At 59.7% G+C, this 16,748-nt stretch overlaps 5 protein-coding genes across 5 annotated transcripts; 4 read left to right on the top strand and 1 right to left on the bottom strand.

The window, feature by feature from the left end:
* Nucleotides 1-3,140: 3,140 nt before the first annotated feature.
* Nucleotides 3,141-3,668, top strand: B0H18DRAFT_1033754 (uncharacterized protein). The gene has a single exon (XM_048030199.1). The coding sequence runs from the start codon at nucleotides 3,195-3,197 to the stop codon at nucleotides 3,483-3,485; it is 291 nt and encodes a 96-aa protein (XP_047888529.1). The 5' UTR covers nucleotides 3,141-3,194; the 3' UTR covers nucleotides 3,486-3,668.
* Nucleotides 3,669-7,886: 4,218 nt separating this feature from the next.
* On the top strand, nucleotides 7,887-8,712 carry B0H18DRAFT_1123456 (uncharacterized protein; the record flags this gene model as incomplete). Its single annotated transcript, XM_048034695.1, has 5 exons — nucleotides 7,887-7,964; nucleotides 8,016-8,114; nucleotides 8,384-8,417; nucleotides 8,473-8,561; nucleotides 8,614-8,712. The coding sequence occupies 5 exons, from the start codon at nucleotides 7,887-7,889 to the stop codon at nucleotides 8,710-8,712; spliced, it is 399 nt and encodes a 132-aa protein (XP_047888528.1).
* Nucleotides 8,713-10,731: 2,019 nt separating this feature from the next.
* On the top strand, nucleotides 10,732-11,949 carry B0H18DRAFT_1123454 (uncharacterized protein; the record flags this gene model as incomplete). The annotated part of the gene is made up of 7 exons (XM_048034694.1): nucleotides 10,732-10,900; nucleotides 10,939-11,259; nucleotides 11,310-11,407; nucleotides 11,459-11,533; nucleotides 11,635-11,685; nucleotides 11,740-11,866; nucleotides 11,921-11,949. The coding sequence occupies 7 exons, from the start codon at nucleotides 10,732-10,734 to the stop codon at nucleotides 11,947-11,949; spliced, it is 870 nt and encodes a 289-aa protein (XP_047888527.1).
* Nucleotides 11,950-13,579: 1,630 nt separating this feature from the next.
* On the top strand, nucleotides 13,580-14,103 carry B0H18DRAFT_689897 (uncharacterized protein). The gene has a single exon (XM_048039195.1). It carries the CDS (start codon nucleotides 13,772-13,774, stop codon nucleotides 14,051-14,053), a length of 282 nt encoding a protein of 93 aa, XP_047888526.1. The 5' UTR covers nucleotides 13,580-13,771; the 3' UTR covers nucleotides 14,054-14,103.
* Nucleotides 14,104-14,228: 125 nt separating this feature from the next.
* Nucleotides 14,229-16,292, bottom strand: B0H18DRAFT_1033747 (uncharacterized protein). Its single transcript, XM_048030198.1, has 9 exons — nucleotides 16,185-16,292; nucleotides 16,111-16,126; nucleotides 16,050-16,056; nucleotides 15,986-15,995; nucleotides 15,836-15,935; nucleotides 15,733-15,786; nucleotides 15,640-15,673; nucleotides 14,466-15,583; nucleotides 14,229-14,415 (listed from the first exon to the last, which is right to left on the bottom strand). Exons 2-8 carry the CDS (start codon nucleotides 16,120-16,122, stop codon nucleotides 14,466-14,468), a joined length of 1,335 nt encoding a protein of 444 aa, XP_047888525.1. The 5' UTR covers nucleotides 16,123-16,126; nucleotides 16,185-16,292; the 3' UTR covers nucleotides 14,229-14,415.
* Between the last annotated feature and the right edge of the window lie 456 nt (nucleotides 16,293-16,748).

The following is a 16,748-nucleotide window of genomic DNA, read 5'->3' as shown; positions in this document are numbered from 1 at the left end:
GAGCGCGTCGCTCAAACCGTCCTGGAAGACTACTTTGAGCCGGTCGCTAAGGCCGCCGACTCAGAGGACGTCCCAGAGGCGGGTCCTTCCACTGGGCCTGTGCCTAAGTTGGACACGACGCTTTCTGCTTCCGTCGATGAATATCTACATCGTGATGGTCCCCCTCAAAGGGACGACTCGGATGACGATGTGATAATGGTTCATCGGCGCTCATCCCCCGTTCCCCCCGCTTGGCGGTACGGCGGCTTCTAGGAGCTGCAGTAGGACGGCGATTGTGTGAAGATGGGAGAGTGGCTTTCAGTTAGATGGTTGTGTCGTCGACACAAAAAGACTGAGGGCCTGCGGTGGCACTAGGGAGAATATCTCTAAGTCGAGTGCCTGTGGTCCAAGGGAAGTGTTCCCCGGAATCCACTAGTTGAGCGAACAGTTTAACTACTCCCGAAGCCGCCAACGTGCTTCCCTTAGCGGGTGTGGATGTTTCCATAAATGAACACCACTGCTTGTCCGCTTTCTTCATTGAATCCTCTTTTCCGTTTGAGGAACCTGCCTGCGAGGCATCGTACACATCTTGTAAGTACTACGTTTATGTCATTCACGACAGACGGTATTAACCGAGGTAGTTAGGAACCTTACCGAGACCTAACCGTAACCTAACGTACGTATCCATCTTAATCGATGTATTGCTGTACAGCTGACAAATGTCGGATTAGCTAACCTAAACCCTAACCAGGCGCGCTTACCTAATCCTAACCCTAATCTAATCCTAACCGAATCTAACCGTACCTAACCTAATTGGCTAACGGTCGGACCAGTCTGGGCCTAGTCACGTGATGGTATCACGTGTGGCCTAGAGCGAGTCGCGTTTAATCACGTGACACGTCAGGTGCCTTCGGTCACCCGGGCTCCGCCGTGGTCACGTGCAGCCAGTGAAGCCTCCGGGCGCTCCCGCTGTCCGGACCACTCCGGAACAGGATCACATGGCGCTGGTATAAGCGCTGATCTTGGATTCTAGATTACTGACGTCACTGCGTTCTAGATCGGTTCCAGCCGGGATCCGGCTCGGTCTAGAAAAGAAGTCCATCACGGACATCGCAGCATTTGCAAGATGATATGTGTCACCCTGCCCAAATCGGGCTTGTTGTGGTACTGTACAGGTAAACGTGACTAAACAATACCAAAGGGACCTGATGAGGCATATAAGCCGAAAGGGTCGCGCTGTGGATCCCCACTGCGCTCTTGTCCCTTGGCTCCTACCGCCACCTCCTCAGTCTAACGCCGCTTCGCGGCGTGTTCAGGCGATTAAACCACCTAACCTAACCTGTTGTGTGCTTATCACAGAGTAATTGTACGTACATCTTGTTGTTATGCTAGGCTGTTCAAACTTCCTGATTTGTGTCAACTTTGCTGTGCCCTTGTTCATTTTTCCTATGATGTAGCATGGGCCATTAGCAAATACTGCACATACACAAAACACTGTGTAGCATTTGGATATGCCCAGAGTCAGTTGTGTTTCATAAAATTTGGATTTGCATTCTAAGGCTCATAATCTTAGGGGTCTGCTTAAGGTATCTACAACAAGGATCTATCTTTTGGATATGAATAGGCTAGGCTGTTCTGGCATGCATGGCTGTGATATATCCTGGCTTGTTAACTGTGGTTTTGTCAGTTCATTGACTTGCACATGTCTATTGTCAATCACTTAGCAACAGTCATTGAAGACTGGCTGTCTATGTGGAGAATCCAGTATTATTATTGAACAATGCCCAAAATGGATGCTAGACAACAATTGAATATTGTGTGTACATTTCCTTGTATTTGTCTGTCTCCTATTATGGGTTTTGGACCTTCATGAGGCATGCCCATGCTATTGAGGTGTTAAGCTGTACTGCAGCTGTATCACATTGGTTGTATTGGATATGCTCAGTCTTGAAGCTCAAAGGCATATGCACATTCACTATAGTTGAGGGTTATTCTGTTTGTACTGAGTATCACTCAAGACAGTAGAGGACGTCCATAATATCTGCTTAGGTTCTTGATTTATGGCTGAAGTTCCACAATCAGCAATCTGGACTTGTCATTGTAATTTTGTACAGCCAGTGTCATATTTTCATACTCTCACTACACTCTTGGAGAACAATAGTTCAGTATTATCCATCTGCAATTCTTAGTAAGTCAAGCACATCTTAATGACAGGTATATCAGTGCAGGCACCTCTGAGATATATGGTGTAAGCTACATTCAAAGTCTGTTCTGAACTGCCAAGTTCACCTTGGCTGTATTCACACCAATGACTTTCCCTTGTATACCTTCATTGTATACTGGTCTCTGCATATTAGCTGAGAGGAGTATGTCGGCTATTGTATTGCTTCAGTTTTGGTGTTCCAGAATATATGCCATTGGGCCAACCAAGATGGGCCAACTTAAGGTAATTGGCCTATGATTCATTGTACAAGTTGTCCATAGGCTGTTATGCAGTTGTACTCCAATAAGGTTGCTGGTATCTTGCCATATCAATTTGGTTATATGCTGAATTCCACCCATCGCAGTGCAGGACACTGTTGCATATTCAATGAATGATTGTATTGTATTCAATGTCAATATATGCAAGGCCAATATATTTCCTTGTCCTGTGCTAGAATATGCCTCACAATGCCTCTACATACAGGTACTGAATATGTGGTATTATTGGAATAATTGGGTGAGTACATGCCTGATTACTAAAGCATTGTGCAATGTCATTGTACCTATACTATGCCTCATTCTCAACAATTCTGTGCTATAATCCATGATTTGCACCTGTATACATCCACACAATTGCCATGACAGCATGACTGGGTGTTGTTGTGTTCCAATTGAGATAAGCAGGACATTGATAATTGACTGTATCATTCAGCATTAGTTAGTTACAGTTTGAAATCATTAGCTTAGGGAACCTTTGTTTCTTTGGTACTTGAGGAGTTCACATTCATTACCAAAGCACCCATCATATTTACTATCATTGTGCCTGAGAACACCAATCACGAGCCCCATTAGAAGCCAGTGCACAATACCCAATTCCATCTCCAAGTCAAACTATTCATGCATATCAAACACTGTTTCTCGAACTTGGCATCTATATGTGGGAGTCCATGTCATTTATCATCCTCGACCCCTCATTGCTCTGAATATTTCCCTATTGGAACTACTGTACATGCATGTGTTATTACTGTTACTTTGAACCACCCGCTCCTAGTTCCTTACTATACATAGTCACGTCCTTGTGCATCTACCTTATACTGCCTACATATGCCTACGCCCTCGTGGGAAATAAATGGATTCAAGATGTACTTACTCGCCATTTGACACGCACGCAGCCATCACATTATCGGAACTCACCAAGGCACATCGACTGCACGCAGCACACGTATGCACGCTGTCCCGAGAGACCCAGTGAGAGTGGGTCCCAGGTGCAGTCTAGTGGGAAAGGGCTTGCATGGCAGCTGTGAGTCGCGGACTCACAGATGAGGTGCTCGGCGCCCAGTTAGTCAATGTCAGACAAAGTAGGGTACGTCCGATTGGGACGTCGCAACGTGCGGGCAAAGACGAGACATGGCTGGGTGCACCGAAAGTGTACGCAGCCATACCTTGTGTTCGCCACAGGACGGTCGGGCATGTCGGACTGGTGACGCAGCAACAGCCGGGGCTCGGCGCGCCGACGACGGGGGTGTGTGGCCACAGTCCCGTCCTTCGCAAAGCGCTGTCGAGAGCGCCGCGTAGGCGGCAGAGGGCGGGCGAGTCGCCGGTGTGAGTCGGCGACTCACACCAGTCTGCCAGGCGAGCTGGTGATCGCGGAACAGGTGCGCGTGGGCGCCGAAAGAGACGGGTGGGCCGTGTGCGTCGACGAAGCACACGCCGCGTTCCTCGGAGGGCGGTAGATGGCGGGGTGGGCGGATCGATGGCCATCGGGTGGTATCGATGGCCAGTGGGTGGGATCGACGAGGGCGCGGGCTTGGCGAGCTCGCGGTGGGGTGTGTGCGTCGGCGAAGCACACCGCCGACTCGTTCGTCGGGTCGTAGATGTCGGGGTAGGTGGGATCGACGGCGAGTGGATGGGCTCGACAGGCGGGCAGACGGGGCCAACGGGGATTGGCGGGCGAGGTCGGAGCATAGCGGGTGCGACGTTGGACGCACCCCTACACATAGGGCAGCCGTGAGGGATGGGGAGCGGTCCGGCAAGCGAGAGTGGGAGGGTAACGAGCCGGTGTGAGTCGCAGACTCACACCGGCCTGGCGCACGGTGGAACGGGCGGCGCGGATGCTTGGCGGGTGCGGAAGTGGACGCGTGGGGTGTGTGCGTCCGCGACGCACAGCACCGCCCCGTGCGTCGGGTCGTAGCCTGGCCACGTTGGAACGGGCGGTGCGGATTCGTGGCGGGCGTGGAAGCGGACGTGTGGGGTGTGTGCGTCCGCGACGCACAGCACCGCCCGTGCGTCGAGTCGTAGAAGGCGGGGAGGTGGCGGGATGGTTGGCGGGTCGGCGGGCTCGGCAGGCGGGTCAAACGAGGGCGAGCGGGCGAGGTCGGCGGGTGGGGGAGTGCGTCAGCGGGGCCTCCCGATGTGTGGGGCAGGCGTGACGAGCGGGACGGGGCTTGGCAGGCGGTAGAAGGGGTTTGAGGAGCCGGTGTGAGTCGCCGACTCACACCGGCCTGGCGAGCGATGTATGGGGCGGTGGAGGCGCGCGGTGGGCATGGCGGCGAACGCGTGGGGCGTGTGCGTCCGCGACGCACACCGTCGAGCCGTTCGTCCGGTCGTAAACGGCGGGGTGGGCTGAGATCGACGGCAGGTGGGCAACGAGCGGGCGGGGGGCTTGACGAGCGGGCGGGCCGGTCGATCGACTGGCGGGTGGGCTCGGCGTGTGGCGGGGTGCTCTGCCAGCACACCCCTGCGCGTGGGGCAGCCTTGAGGGCGCGTGGGTCCGGAGGGCGTGCGTGCGGCCGTTGTGAGTCCTCGACTCACACCGGCCTGCCGGGCGGGCTGGCGGTCGCGAGACGGACGGGGTGGCGTAAAAGCGGACGCGGGGGGCGTGTGAGTCGAGGACGCACATCCCCCGCTGTTGCGAGGGGCGTGGATGGCGGGGTGTGGCCGTGGAGGTGGAGGTCGGCCGGATTTGCGAGCGGGCGGGCGGGAGACGGCGGGATGGGTCAAACAACGGGCTACTCACCTTGTAGCCCGTCCCTCTCGTCTGTCTAACCCTCCTCCAGTCCTCCTCCATCGAGCGCGAGCCGCCATTGGGCGGTCTCGCAGTCCGGCTCTTGCTGGCCGGGCCACGTCGTGATGACGTGGCCTTCCCGCGGGTGTTTCCTCGCGCGGGGCCTTGCGTTCGGTACCGGGGCGTGCCGCGGGCTTGACGGCGGGGTGCGGGGCCTGGTGGGACGCGACAGGGAGGTGGGGAGGAGGTGGGAGGGGATGGAGATGGCGGTAGGAGGGCATGATCGAGCGAGCGCCCGTCGGTGGCTGACGGGTGCGGGCTCGATCTCGCCCGCCTCGCCGCTGTGAGTCGGCGACGCACAACGCCGCATGGACGTCGTAAGCGGCGACGTCGCGGGTGTGCGTCCTCGACTCACAAGGAGCACGCGTGCGCTCTGCACCGCCAGCAGTCACGGGCAGGTCGTCGGGTGGGCGCTTGTGCGATCTGGCGCGAGATCGGCCGGCCCTCGCCACACGACGAGCCCCCACTGCCGTCCTGTGCGTCGCGGACGCACAGCAGGGCAGTGGGGCCTGTGCGTCCTCGACGCACAAGAGGCACGCGTGGTCCGTGCGGCGGAGAGGGCAGCAGGTGCACCCGGGCGAGTGGCGCCTGCTCGATCGGGCGTGCGATCGGCGGGCCCTCACCACACGACGAGCCCCCACTGCCGTCCTGTGCGTCGCGGACGCACAGCAGGGCAGTGGGGCCTGTGCGTCCTCGACGCACAAGAGGCACGCGTGGTTCGTGCGGCTGAGAGGGCAGCAGGTGCACCCGGGCGAGTGGCGCCTGCTCGATCGGGCGTGCGATCGGCGGGCGCTCCCCGCGGAACGAGCTCCCACTGCCCTCTTGTGCGTCGCGGACGCACAGCAGTGCACGGGGCCGTGTGCGTCGTCGACGCACAGGCGGCACGCGTGGTCCGTACAGTGGACAGAGCAGCAGGTGCACCCGGGCAAGCGTACGACCTGGCACCTGCCCGATCGGGCAGGCGATCGGCGGGCGCTTCCCACGCTACGAGCCCTGCTCTGCTGTGCGTCCGCGACGCACAGGAGGGCAGTGGGAGGGGCGCGAGCACGTTCCCTGTGCCTGCTGTGAGTCCTCGACTCACAGCACTGCAGCACGGGCCTGCTCAGTCTCTGTGTGCACGCTGTGAGTCGCGGACGCACAGTCACGTGCCCGAGCAGTGCGTGCGGTGTTCCGGGTGCTAAAATTCGGGCGTCTATAGGGTTAGCTAGGGTTTACAGGGCGCCAAAGCACCCTGGGTCGTCTCGATTGTCCCCATAACCCCTACCGATGTAATAAAGGTGTGGTACATGCCATAATTCTTGTCCAGTATTTCTGTGTGATGAGTCAGTATGCTGAATAGACTAATTGTGATGCAGAGAACATACTGTGCCAGTAATCAACAGTCTCCCTCACCAAGCACATGAGACTGATAGTGGACCGCGCGATGTGCGTCCATTCATCACGATCATGAGTGTGGATGCGCAATGATTCGGGCAATCTGGGGGTGCTCCAGTGCCTGTACAAGGGGGTGATGAAGTTGGCCAATGCGATCATGACCGCTTCGAGTCGATCGATCTCTGAGCGTACATAGAGCATGTTGAGGGGTTGCGGGTCGGTGATTGTACGGACGCATATGATGCGGAGCCACTCCTTCATGTGCTCGTGTCATTTTTGGTAGATCTCGTAGATGGTGAGCGGGCCGTATGCGGGACCGACGGGAACGAGCGATTGCACGAATTTCTCCGTGTGTTTGTGGATCAGCCGGACGAGCACAGCAGCTTCGAGGACGACACGAATCCGGTCAGACCATGCTGGACGGTCCATGGTGACTGGCCAGCGCTGAGTGCTGTGGTAGGGGACATGGTGAGAGCAAGAACGTACCTGGCGCACACAGATGGTCTGTGGATCAAAGGGAAGGGACTGATCACACCATCATGCAAACAGATGAGTCACATGTGTGGAATATTATGGCACGTGACAAGGAGGGCGCGCGCGGTCGCGCACGTCCTCCTTTGACATGCATCAGGGGTGCGCGCACCATGATATGCATGCCCAAATACACCTCGGTAGGAGGGCGCGCGCGATCGCGCGCGCCCTCCTATTTAGCAGATATATGTGCACACACATCGTATACGTTGGCAGAATAGACGCCGGTACACATGCCATGTAGGAGGGCGCGCGCGATCGCGCGCGCCCTCCTATACCATGGATCATGGGTGCACGCACCATCCCATACATGTCCAGAATATATGTGTTTAGGGATACACCGGCCGGACTGTTTGAACTGGTTTGAGATACGCTCGGCCGGCTTGTTAGAAACCAGTCCGGCCAGCCTGTTTGCAACGAGGAAATCACAGCTCCAGCCGGAGGCGGCTTTACCGTTTGCAACGGTCGAAATGCACTCCGGCTGTACCGTTAGTATCGAGTAGGTACCACTGAATAATGTGTTTGCAGGGGCTCTGACTGGGCGTGTACACAGGTTGATGCGAGGCTCGGAGCGTCTCAGGCCTTGCTACACCGTGAACCGCGTCGTCCAACAAACGCAACGACAGTCGCAGCTGCCGACGTGGCTCCACCTGACCCGGACACACGACGGGTGTGTGCGCCGCGACGGTCGCACGTCGTCTGGCAGCCCGGGACCCGTCGTGACGATCATCTGGACATGCACTCCAGCCAGAGTCGAACGGCGGGTCAGGCAGTCAGCCGCGGTCGCAGCCGCAGCTGGTTCGTTTCGGTCGAGGTACGTTCTCTGGTACGGTTGTCGCGTTCACTACTGACCTCGACGTTGCAGGGCTGGATATACGATGGCTATGTTGATGTCGAGGGCGAGGGGCGTGCGGATGGCCGTAAGATTAGTTCGAGTGCAGCACGGCCGCAGAAGCGGCGAAGCGTGAGGCTGAGCTACGAGCCCTCTATGTCGTTGTGCCGCCTGGTGACGAGGCGAAACCAATATCATGTCCCATTTGTAGGGAGCCGTTGAAGTCGGAGTTCCTGAGGCGGAACAGGCCATATGATGGGTGAGTGCGCCGCGACGGTCGCACGTTGTCTGGTAGCCAAGGGCTCGTCATTTGATCGTGAATGCTGGCTGAGTGGTACGTTCCGTTCTCGACTCTTGTGCGGGACGCCAGTGATACTCACCCCGTTGGTCTCGCAAAACAGGAATCCGGTACGACGCTAGTCATTAAGAGTGAAGGTGAGTATACATCCATTCCCATCTCACGTCTGCCTACTGACAGCGAGGGGCGCAGACTACAAGAAACCTGTACCTATCGACTACCTCGGGCGCAAGACGAGGCAGCGAGTCAGTACGGAAGATCGACGAACCAAAGTCCGGAATGTACGTCTCTGTCTCTCTATGGTATGCTTCTGATGTTGCTGGACGTGTACAGGTCGACGCATCGTCGAGGAATCGACGATTCGTAAACGCGAGGAAAGGGTGTGTCGGCGAGTGCGTCGCCATCGTCGGCGGGCGGTTCCGGTGTCTGTAGGGCGAGCGGACGTGCGCGTGCCACATGCGTCTGAGAGCACGCGTCCGAGAGCGAATGCCTTCGCACGGAACGTGCAGGTTGCTGCGGGGGTGGTAGCACTGTACGAGTACGTAGTGCGGGACGGTATGTCCCGCCTGACCACGCCGTCGAGTGTCCCGACGTCGCGCGCTGCGAACACGAGATACGGGGCGGGCATCTCGGGAGGTGCAGCACCCCGCGCATCAAGCTGCCGTGTCCCCCGAGTCGATTGACCGCACGGTGACACGCGCGGGGTGCACAGAAAACGGCTGCGAGACGACCCGGTGCGGGAGCAGTCGTCTGCGTGCGGGTCGTCTGCGTGCTCGTCTCGCCGGCAGTGTGTGTACGCGGGACGGACGACGCCGCCTGCGCGCTGTCCATACAGGGGACGGACACGCGCGGATGGTGCCCTTCACAGTCCCAGCGCCGGCGAGGACGGTCGTCTATGCGCGGTTTGCGACGGCGAGGTGCATGGGCTGAGTGAGGCGGGGATCAGGCAGCAGAGCACGCACGGCGGGAGATGGGTCGGCAGGAGGAGCGCGGCGGTGCGGGGTCGAGGCGCTGCGTCGACGTCACGGCGCGGCATGCGAGGGCGAGTGTCCAGCGGTGGACGAGTGGGTGCACGGCCGAGAATGGGACACGGCGGGGCGCCACGTTGGGCGAGCACGGGCCGCCCGATCATTGGCCCGGACGCCAATCTGAGATCGGAGGACCCACTCGTCGCCCGGCTGCGGTCGTCGCCGGCGAGCTCGCCCTGCCCGCCGTCGTCTCCCACTCTGCGCCTCGTCGCCGCGACCGCCAGCGCACACGGGCTGCTCGACGCTGCGGACGAACCGCGGGGAATTGGTGCGCCCGCTGGCCCCACTTAGTCACCGAGTGCGGGAGCTTACAGCAGGCATCTGACGAGCACAGTCATCAGGTCCGCTGCCTCTTTAGCGTCCTCTGTTCCTCCTGCTCTCGATGCTCATGATGCTGCCAGCTTTCTCCTCACCAGCCTACCAGCCTCTAGCTCGGTCCATCCACGGACGCTCCCAGGTGCGTCGTTTCGGTGCGAGAAGGCAGTCCGCCCCGGCCCTGCTCACTCGTCCTCCCAGCCACCATGTCCATCCCGCCCTCGCCCCGCCCGCGTCCATCCAAGCCCTCCCGCGGAGCTCACAGAGCACATCCTCATCCTCGCCGCCCGCGCAGGCTTCCCCACCGCCATCGCTGCCCTCGCACGCACCTGCCGCGCCCTCTCCGCGCTCGTCTACCACTCCCCCGACAACCACCTCTGGCGCGAGGTCTTTCTCTCCACCTTCGACGACCCGCGCCGCGCGCCTGACTGGGACCTCAAGGCTGAGCCCGCGTGGGACTGGGGCGCCGCCTTCCGCGCTCGCATCTGGGCCGCGAGCTTCTTCGACCGCGGGACGAGGACGACATCGGGCGCTGCACGCACGCCCTCGAGACCCTCGTCGACGTCGCACGCACCGCCCTCCCGTACCCGCCCACCATCTCCGTGCTCCCCACGCCAACCCCGCGTCACCGCCGCGAACACGATCCCCGGGTCCACGCCGCAGCCCGGCTTCCCGTCCTACCCCATCTTCCCGCCGTCGCCCGCCCCGATCCGCTGCTCTCCGCGCTCCCGTTCGCCTCCTGCGGCTGCTCCACGCCCGCCGTCCCCGCTCGCACCGATCGCGCAACATCAAGTGGCTGGAGGACGTCGTCGCGAAGGGGCTCCCGCCGTGCTCGCGCGGCGGATGTCCGGGCGGAAGTGGGAGGGCGGGATCATGGGCGAGGGCCTGCCGCAGACGAGGCGCGGATGATGGACGCGCTCGGGCGGGTCGTCGCGTTCACGGGCTTCCATCCCGCGCGCTCGCCTGGCAGCGACGGCGTCCGACGACGAGAGCTCCGGCTCCGAGGGCGCGTCCGAGTCCGACGACGAGGAGAAGCAGACTCGCCGACGACGACGCCCGCACGCCTGGCCGCGGAGACGTTCATCGCCGGCGCGTCCGTCGTCGCGGGATGTCCCTCGACCTGAGCGCGGCCGCGCAGGCCCGCCGCGCGCGCCGCCTCGCCCGCATGCGGGTGTACAACCTCCGCTTCCTCAGCCCGTGGCGCGCCTGGGGCCCGTTCCACGTCGTCGACCAGATCCCCGCTCGCCCCACCCGCCCCACCGGCAAGGGCAAGGCGCGTGCGACGCAGAGGAGGAGGGCAGCTGCGGGCGCGCAGAGCCCGACTCGGACGACGAGGAGGCGGACTGGGCGCCCCTCCCCGAGCCGTTCCTCGCCGGCGCACACGCCGCCGCCCCGCGTGCCTGCCGCGGCGGCGCGCTGATGCCCGACTGGGCGTTCCTCGCGGCGGTGAGGATCGTGGTCGAGGCGAACCTGTGCGAGGCGGTCGGCGCGGCGGAGCTCGCGGGCCTCACGACGCTCGACGGGCTGCGCACGGGCTCTGCGCCGATCGACTGCTCCGGCGGCGGCGAGGCGGGCAGGGCGGGCAGCATCCCCGCCCCCACCGGCGCGCTCGCGGCGTTCCAGGGCGACTGGACGCGTGCGAGCGGGAAGGGGCGAGACGACTTTGGCGGGCCGGCCCCGGGCAAGAGCCGCCCACGACGGACGGCTGGGACTGGGCGGGCGTGACGGGGATCTGGCGCCGGTGCATATGCTGGCTCGACTACCGCGACCTCATCTCGCACAACGTGGCGTTCCGTCCTCTCGTTATCTAACTCTGTCTAATTGCGTCCCCACAGCTCTCGTCCGACTTCAACGACCCCGAGCTTACCGGAAGCCGTGCGCATCGTGCCCATGCGCCTCCGCGTCGCGTCGTACGGCCCGCCCGCCGTCCCCGCCTTTCCCGACGCCCCACGCTCAACATCGAGGGCGAGACTGCCGCCAACGGCGCCACGGGACCGTCCGCCGCCTGCAGGGCACCGTGTCCGTCGTCAAGGACGGGTCCGTGCACTGGCGCATCGTCCTGGTGAGTAAAGCCCGCGCGTAGAATGGAGCGCGTTGCTGATGCGGGCGTGGGCAGCTCGGCGAGAACGAGGGAGACCCGACGGAGTGGGCGACGGAGGGCGTGCAGATCGGCGGGCACACGGCGGCGATGGGCGTGCTCGGCCTGTGGACCGGCTCCCAGCACGAGCGGATGGACCCCCTCGGTGCGTGTTCGTGCCGTCCGACGCGCGGAGCATGACTGACGCGCTTGTTTGCAGGTCCGTTCTGGGCGTGGAAGGTCGGCTGAGGCGCGGTTGTTCGCTCGTGCGTGTTGCTCGCACGTCTCGCTGTCCCGCCCTGTCGTGTCGCGTTGCGTTGCTTTGTTTAGGGCTGTTATCTATACATGGGGACCGTATTGACTCTTCTTTGTCGTGTGTATGTATGCTTTCGTCGTGTGCAATCCGTTGTGGTGCGTTCGACTGCTCGCGTGCTTGTCGGCGTCGCACTGCCTCTTCAATCGACGTGCTACTTGACAACACTGACCGTGATTCGCAAAAGATGCTTGTATGGGTGGATTAGTGGAAGATATGGAATGCATGTCGCCGCCGACAAGTTCCACTGACTCGACCAGGACTACGGTTCTGCGAAACACGCAGCTAATGTGGTTTGCCTATCTACGTATGCCATGTCTGTAGCATAGACTGCAACATGTGCAGGCCGTGCTCCTCCCGCACTAGCCCCCCCTCGGGCCACTCGATGTCGTCATGTTCATCGTGCGGGGTACCTCGCCTCGGCTCGCCCTCCTTGCCGAACTGGTCAAGGTCGATGAACATCGGGCCCTCGTCAGTGCGAGGTTCACGTCCCGCAGGTCCCCGAACACCAAGCCGCCGAGCGCAGTGCCACCGTTCGCCGCCGGCCATGGTGCGAGTGTCCTCCGAGTCCTTACCCGTACGTTACGTGACTGCGATCACGTCGCTTTCCTTGCTCGCCGCTTCGCGAGGAGCGGTGTCCCCCCGTTCAGCACGTCGGATCATGTGTTGCTTGTCTTGCACTGACTGTCGACTCAAATTGAAAGGAAGTGCGGGCCGCGAGAGGGAGACGGGGCACCGCCCGCTCAGTCGGCCGTCAGGCCGGCGTAGTAGCGGTCTGGGTCGCGAGCATACTTTGGGACATTGAACAGACGCGCTACCTTGCGTACGGCGTGTCAAGGGGCGATCTCGTCGTCGCCGTAGTGGGCCCAAGGTAGATATAGTCGTAAGCGTAGTTGATAAGCCGTCAGCGAAGACAGCACCCGAGCCAGGAGGTGAGGACCGGCTATGCCGGAGGAATGCGGACAGCACAACAGTTCGCGAACGTCCTGTGCTATATGGGTCAGGCGGCCAGGAATGCGCATGCTGATCGAGTACTCACCTCGTCTGAGGCGTGAATCGATACGTAGCGACATTCAGCGTGCACCACCGGGTCATACTCGCCGTCCCCGATCTCTTCTGCATTCTGTGATCAAGCGGACAGGCTTTGCAGACGTGTAGAGGTATGCGCGCGAAGGCGACACCGTCAAGCTTGACGTCATCCCTCGAATTGCATATCATGCTCTTCGAGCACCGAATGGTGCAACTGACCGCGCTCAACACAAGTGTTCCCTCTGTAGTTCCGTGGAGAGAAGCCAAGCTACGGTCACGAACTCGAGCGCACGTCATACGCTCGAGGAAGTAGCTGCGTTTTTCGAATGGCTTGGACATCTCCGCTTGGCGAAGACGGGATGATACATCGCACGGACAGTGGAGCAGAGAGAATGGACTCCATTACGCACGGCGTCTGGCCAATCTTGACGTGGATAGTATTGCGATGATTGCAGAGTCGAGCACTGTCCGAAGGACTCTTGCGGCTTCGTGCCTTTGCGGCGATCCTGGTCCTGTAAGAGGCGATACACCAAAACCAAACTGTACGATTGACGTACGCGAGGGACTTTGTTCATCGGCCCATGAAAACGACCCTGACGGGGATCATGGCTCACGACTGGCCATAACGTCATGCCGCACCCCAGCGCACAACGAGCAAGACCGTACTTACGATTCAAGACTGCAATCAATTCCATTTCAGACCTGGGGAAATGATCGAGGTAGGTTTCAATGGCTCCTCCCAAGGCTTGCTTGATCGCGGCAATGGCTTGTTTGCAAGGGACGGTCACAGAACCTACTAGAGGAATTGTCATCGCATGGTTTCAGGCAAGTCGTCATGCGTACCTCGTGAATAGGGCGCGTACGCCAACGAGGCACATTCATACCCAAGTTCGTTGTGTTCACGTTCCGAGTCGCTTTACCGCCTTAACATTGAAGGCCAAAGGCTTGTCCACGTTCAACCCGACGTCGACCCATGCGATATACGGGAAAGCGTCCGGAGCTCGTAGGTAAGCAAACACTCGCCTTAGCTGTGCCATGTTGAAGGTGACGACAGATGAGGACATACCAGGGCAGCGGGCCGCCGCAATAGTAGCGCTCCTCGAGTTTCGAGCCCGACTCGCCGCGACAGGCCCGACTGTTCAAATGTTCATACCGGCTTACGCGCGTGTTTGCGGTGATACTGTATGTCTTGTGCAAGCATCGCATACCCAGGCCTGCAGTGTTCTGGGTCAAAATCTCTATGCGTCACGGCAAGGGAACATTCAGAATATGAAGGTGATAAGTACGTATTATACATTACAATGCGCAAGCCCGCGACAAAACCATACGTTCGATACTAGTCATCTCCGTACCAGTCAGGATGTTCTCCAGCCCTGGACAACATAGTCAGCAGCCGCGACTCGGATAGACAAAAGACACGCACCTAGTAGCGATATGTCGGATGCTGAGGAGGTTGATAATGGCCGTTCGCCTGTTGCCCGGGGAGCGGCATAGGCCACACAGGGTTGTTGCTCATCAGCTGTTGGGCAGCCATCCTCGCCATTTCGGCATCAGTGATCGGCGTGCCTGGACCCCCTTGCTGCATACTCGATGTCGAAGGGTGTGACGGAGAGAACGGCACGCTCGACGGGTGCGTCTGCGAGTTCGGTACGTCCCGCCCCATCTCTCTCACCGCCCGCAGCGCGGCGAGTCGGTCATGAGCTGGCGGTGTGGGATAGGGCGCCGCGGAGTAAGATGGCTGAGAAGGGGGCATAGGCGTGGGCGGGCCACTGGTGTGCGACGGTTGGCGACTCGTATGCGACGGCGGGCGAGATACAGGAGACGGACGAGACGCCATCGCATGCGCTTGGGACACAGTCGGGAAGTCTTCCTTTGCCTCCACCTTCCTCTTCGCCGGGGCCTTCCTCTCCTCGCTATCCACGCTCATCGAGTCATCCTCGTCCTGCCTGCGCTTCCGCTTCAGCGGCCGCACCTTCGCAACCGGTGTCTCCGTGCTGTCCTGGCCCCTGTACTTCTCCAGCTTCATAGACCTAATGAAGTCCCACAGCAGGGCCATCACGCGACCGTTCGTCCGGATGTCGTGCTCCTTCTCGCGTACGTGTTTGCGCATGTCCCGGATCGCCTTCTTGAACGCACTCACACTGAGCTTGGCCTTCCACGTGTGGATGAGAACGACGATCGCGATGAATTCGGCGGGCGCAAGCTTCTTCACGTCAGCCATCTTGAACATCGCCCCGTTCTGCTCGCGCGCGAGCATCAGGAAGATGTCCATTGTCTGGTGCAGACCTGTGGTAAACTTGGACTCCGGCTCCTCGTCGCGCTCCAGCCACTTCCGCAGCCCCTCCGGACCTGGGAAGGTGCTTACATTTGGCCATCGCTCGACCGAGTGCGCCGCGTGCACGAGACACCGGAAGTCGTTCCCTCGCGTAACATCCCAGTCGAGCAGTGAACTGAGCCCGAGCTCGTCGCTTGGGCTGACGTATTGCGCCTGCAGGTCGTGAATAAATTCGCCCATCGGAGACGCTATGGCTTGCAGTTTTTCTGAGAGTGACTGTAAGACGCCACGAGAATACAACGTGATGTGGCACTGCACATACCTGCCAGAGTCAGCGCCATTCCAAGTTGGACGCGCTGGTAAAAGTGGAATGAGACTCGTGAGAAGGCCATGAGAAGGCATGGATGGAACGTACCTGGAAGATCTCCCGCTCGCTCGCGTTGGTGATGTCCTGATACTCTATGCAGACCTATCACCGGTGTGACTTTCCACATCTGTTCGACAATGTGATAGCTTACGATTTGCTTCGCACGGAAGATCTTCTTGTATCGCTCAGGCAGCACCTTGACCCCTTTGAATACGCCAATGTCTTCGTATGTGAATCTCTCGCCAGTGTTTCTAGACGACCATGAATACGCAGGAGTGGCTTCCTGAAGTTAGGGACGCACGGATCTTTGACTATCCACGTCCCATGACGTCAGCGATGTGAGGGGGAGCAAACAGGAGACATACACAAAATCTTGAGAGAACGCCATTAGCAAAGGAACAATACACACGAGCGACGAACACTCACTTCGCCCTGCATGAATCTTGTTTGTGAAGCAGGGATGTAAGTGTACGGAAAAGTGTAGGGCGATGGAACTTTACCTTCGTATCGAGGTCAACCGTTGCTTGCCATCTATGAGATACGGCGTTCCGAACCGTCGTCCCGGTATGTCACCGCTGCTCGCGCTGAGTGACCATGCGCCGCAGAGAGAGTGAAGCTCACAGAAGATAGCGGAGGCACGTAAAAGTTGCGAAAAATAGAATCAATGAGCCCTGTCGACAAGCAAGTTCGTCTGGTTGCCCCCTTTCATACGATGTAACGCACCCATCTGCTTTGTCTCTGGCCAAACGACGTCTGTAGAGTGATGAGCGAACCTATGCGACGCGAGTTAAGATGGCGACGGCGGCGCACCTCGTTGATAGTCAGGGTTGGTTCAATGTCGCCGGCGATCATTTGGTCTGAGGTGCGGTCAAAGTTGATGTGGGTCCGCGTTCGAGACGAGAAGAGACGTACCAAAGAGAGCTTGTGTCGTGTAGCTCGTCGGCCTGGGAGCCTTGAGCGCACCTTTCATCTTGTATTCTCCATCCTCGCCGAGTTCGCAGTGCGTGGTCGGCCAGAACGCTTTGCAAGGGGGACGTCCTCTTCGCCGTCGGAGTAGTCAAAGT

This window comes from Fomitopsis serialis, assembly GCF_022376445.1.
Source record: "Fomitopsis serialis strain Sig1Antser10 chromosome Unknown B0H18scaffold_98, whole genome shotgun sequence".
Lineage (NCBI taxonomy): Eukaryota > Fungi > Basidiomycota > Agaricomycetes > Polyporales > Fomitopsidaceae > Fomitopsis > Fomitopsis serialis.
The sequence above is the reverse complement of the archived record's forward strand: the minus strand, read 5'-3'. Positions and strand labels throughout refer to the sequence as shown.

Bases quoted from the DNA above. Each gene is read 5' to 3' on its own strand.
- B0H18DRAFT_1033754 (XM_048030199.1), top strand. From the start codon at position 3,195: ATGTGTTATTACTGTTACTTTGAACCACCCGCTCCTAGTTCCTTACTA.
- B0H18DRAFT_689897 (XM_048039195.1), top strand. From the start codon at position 13,772: ATGGCTCCTCCCAAGGCTTGCTTGATCGCGGCAATGGCTTGTTTGCAA.
- B0H18DRAFT_1033747 (XM_048030198.1), bottom strand. The intron at 15,787-15,835 runs GTAAGCTATCAC...CACCGGTGATAG, and splicing joins TCTTCCGTGCGAAGCAAATC to GTCTGCATAGAGTATCAGGA. The intron at 15,584-15,639 runs GTATGTGCAGTG...AGTCACTCTCAG, and splicing joins AATGGCGCTGACTCTGGCAG to AAAAACTGCAAGCCATAGCG.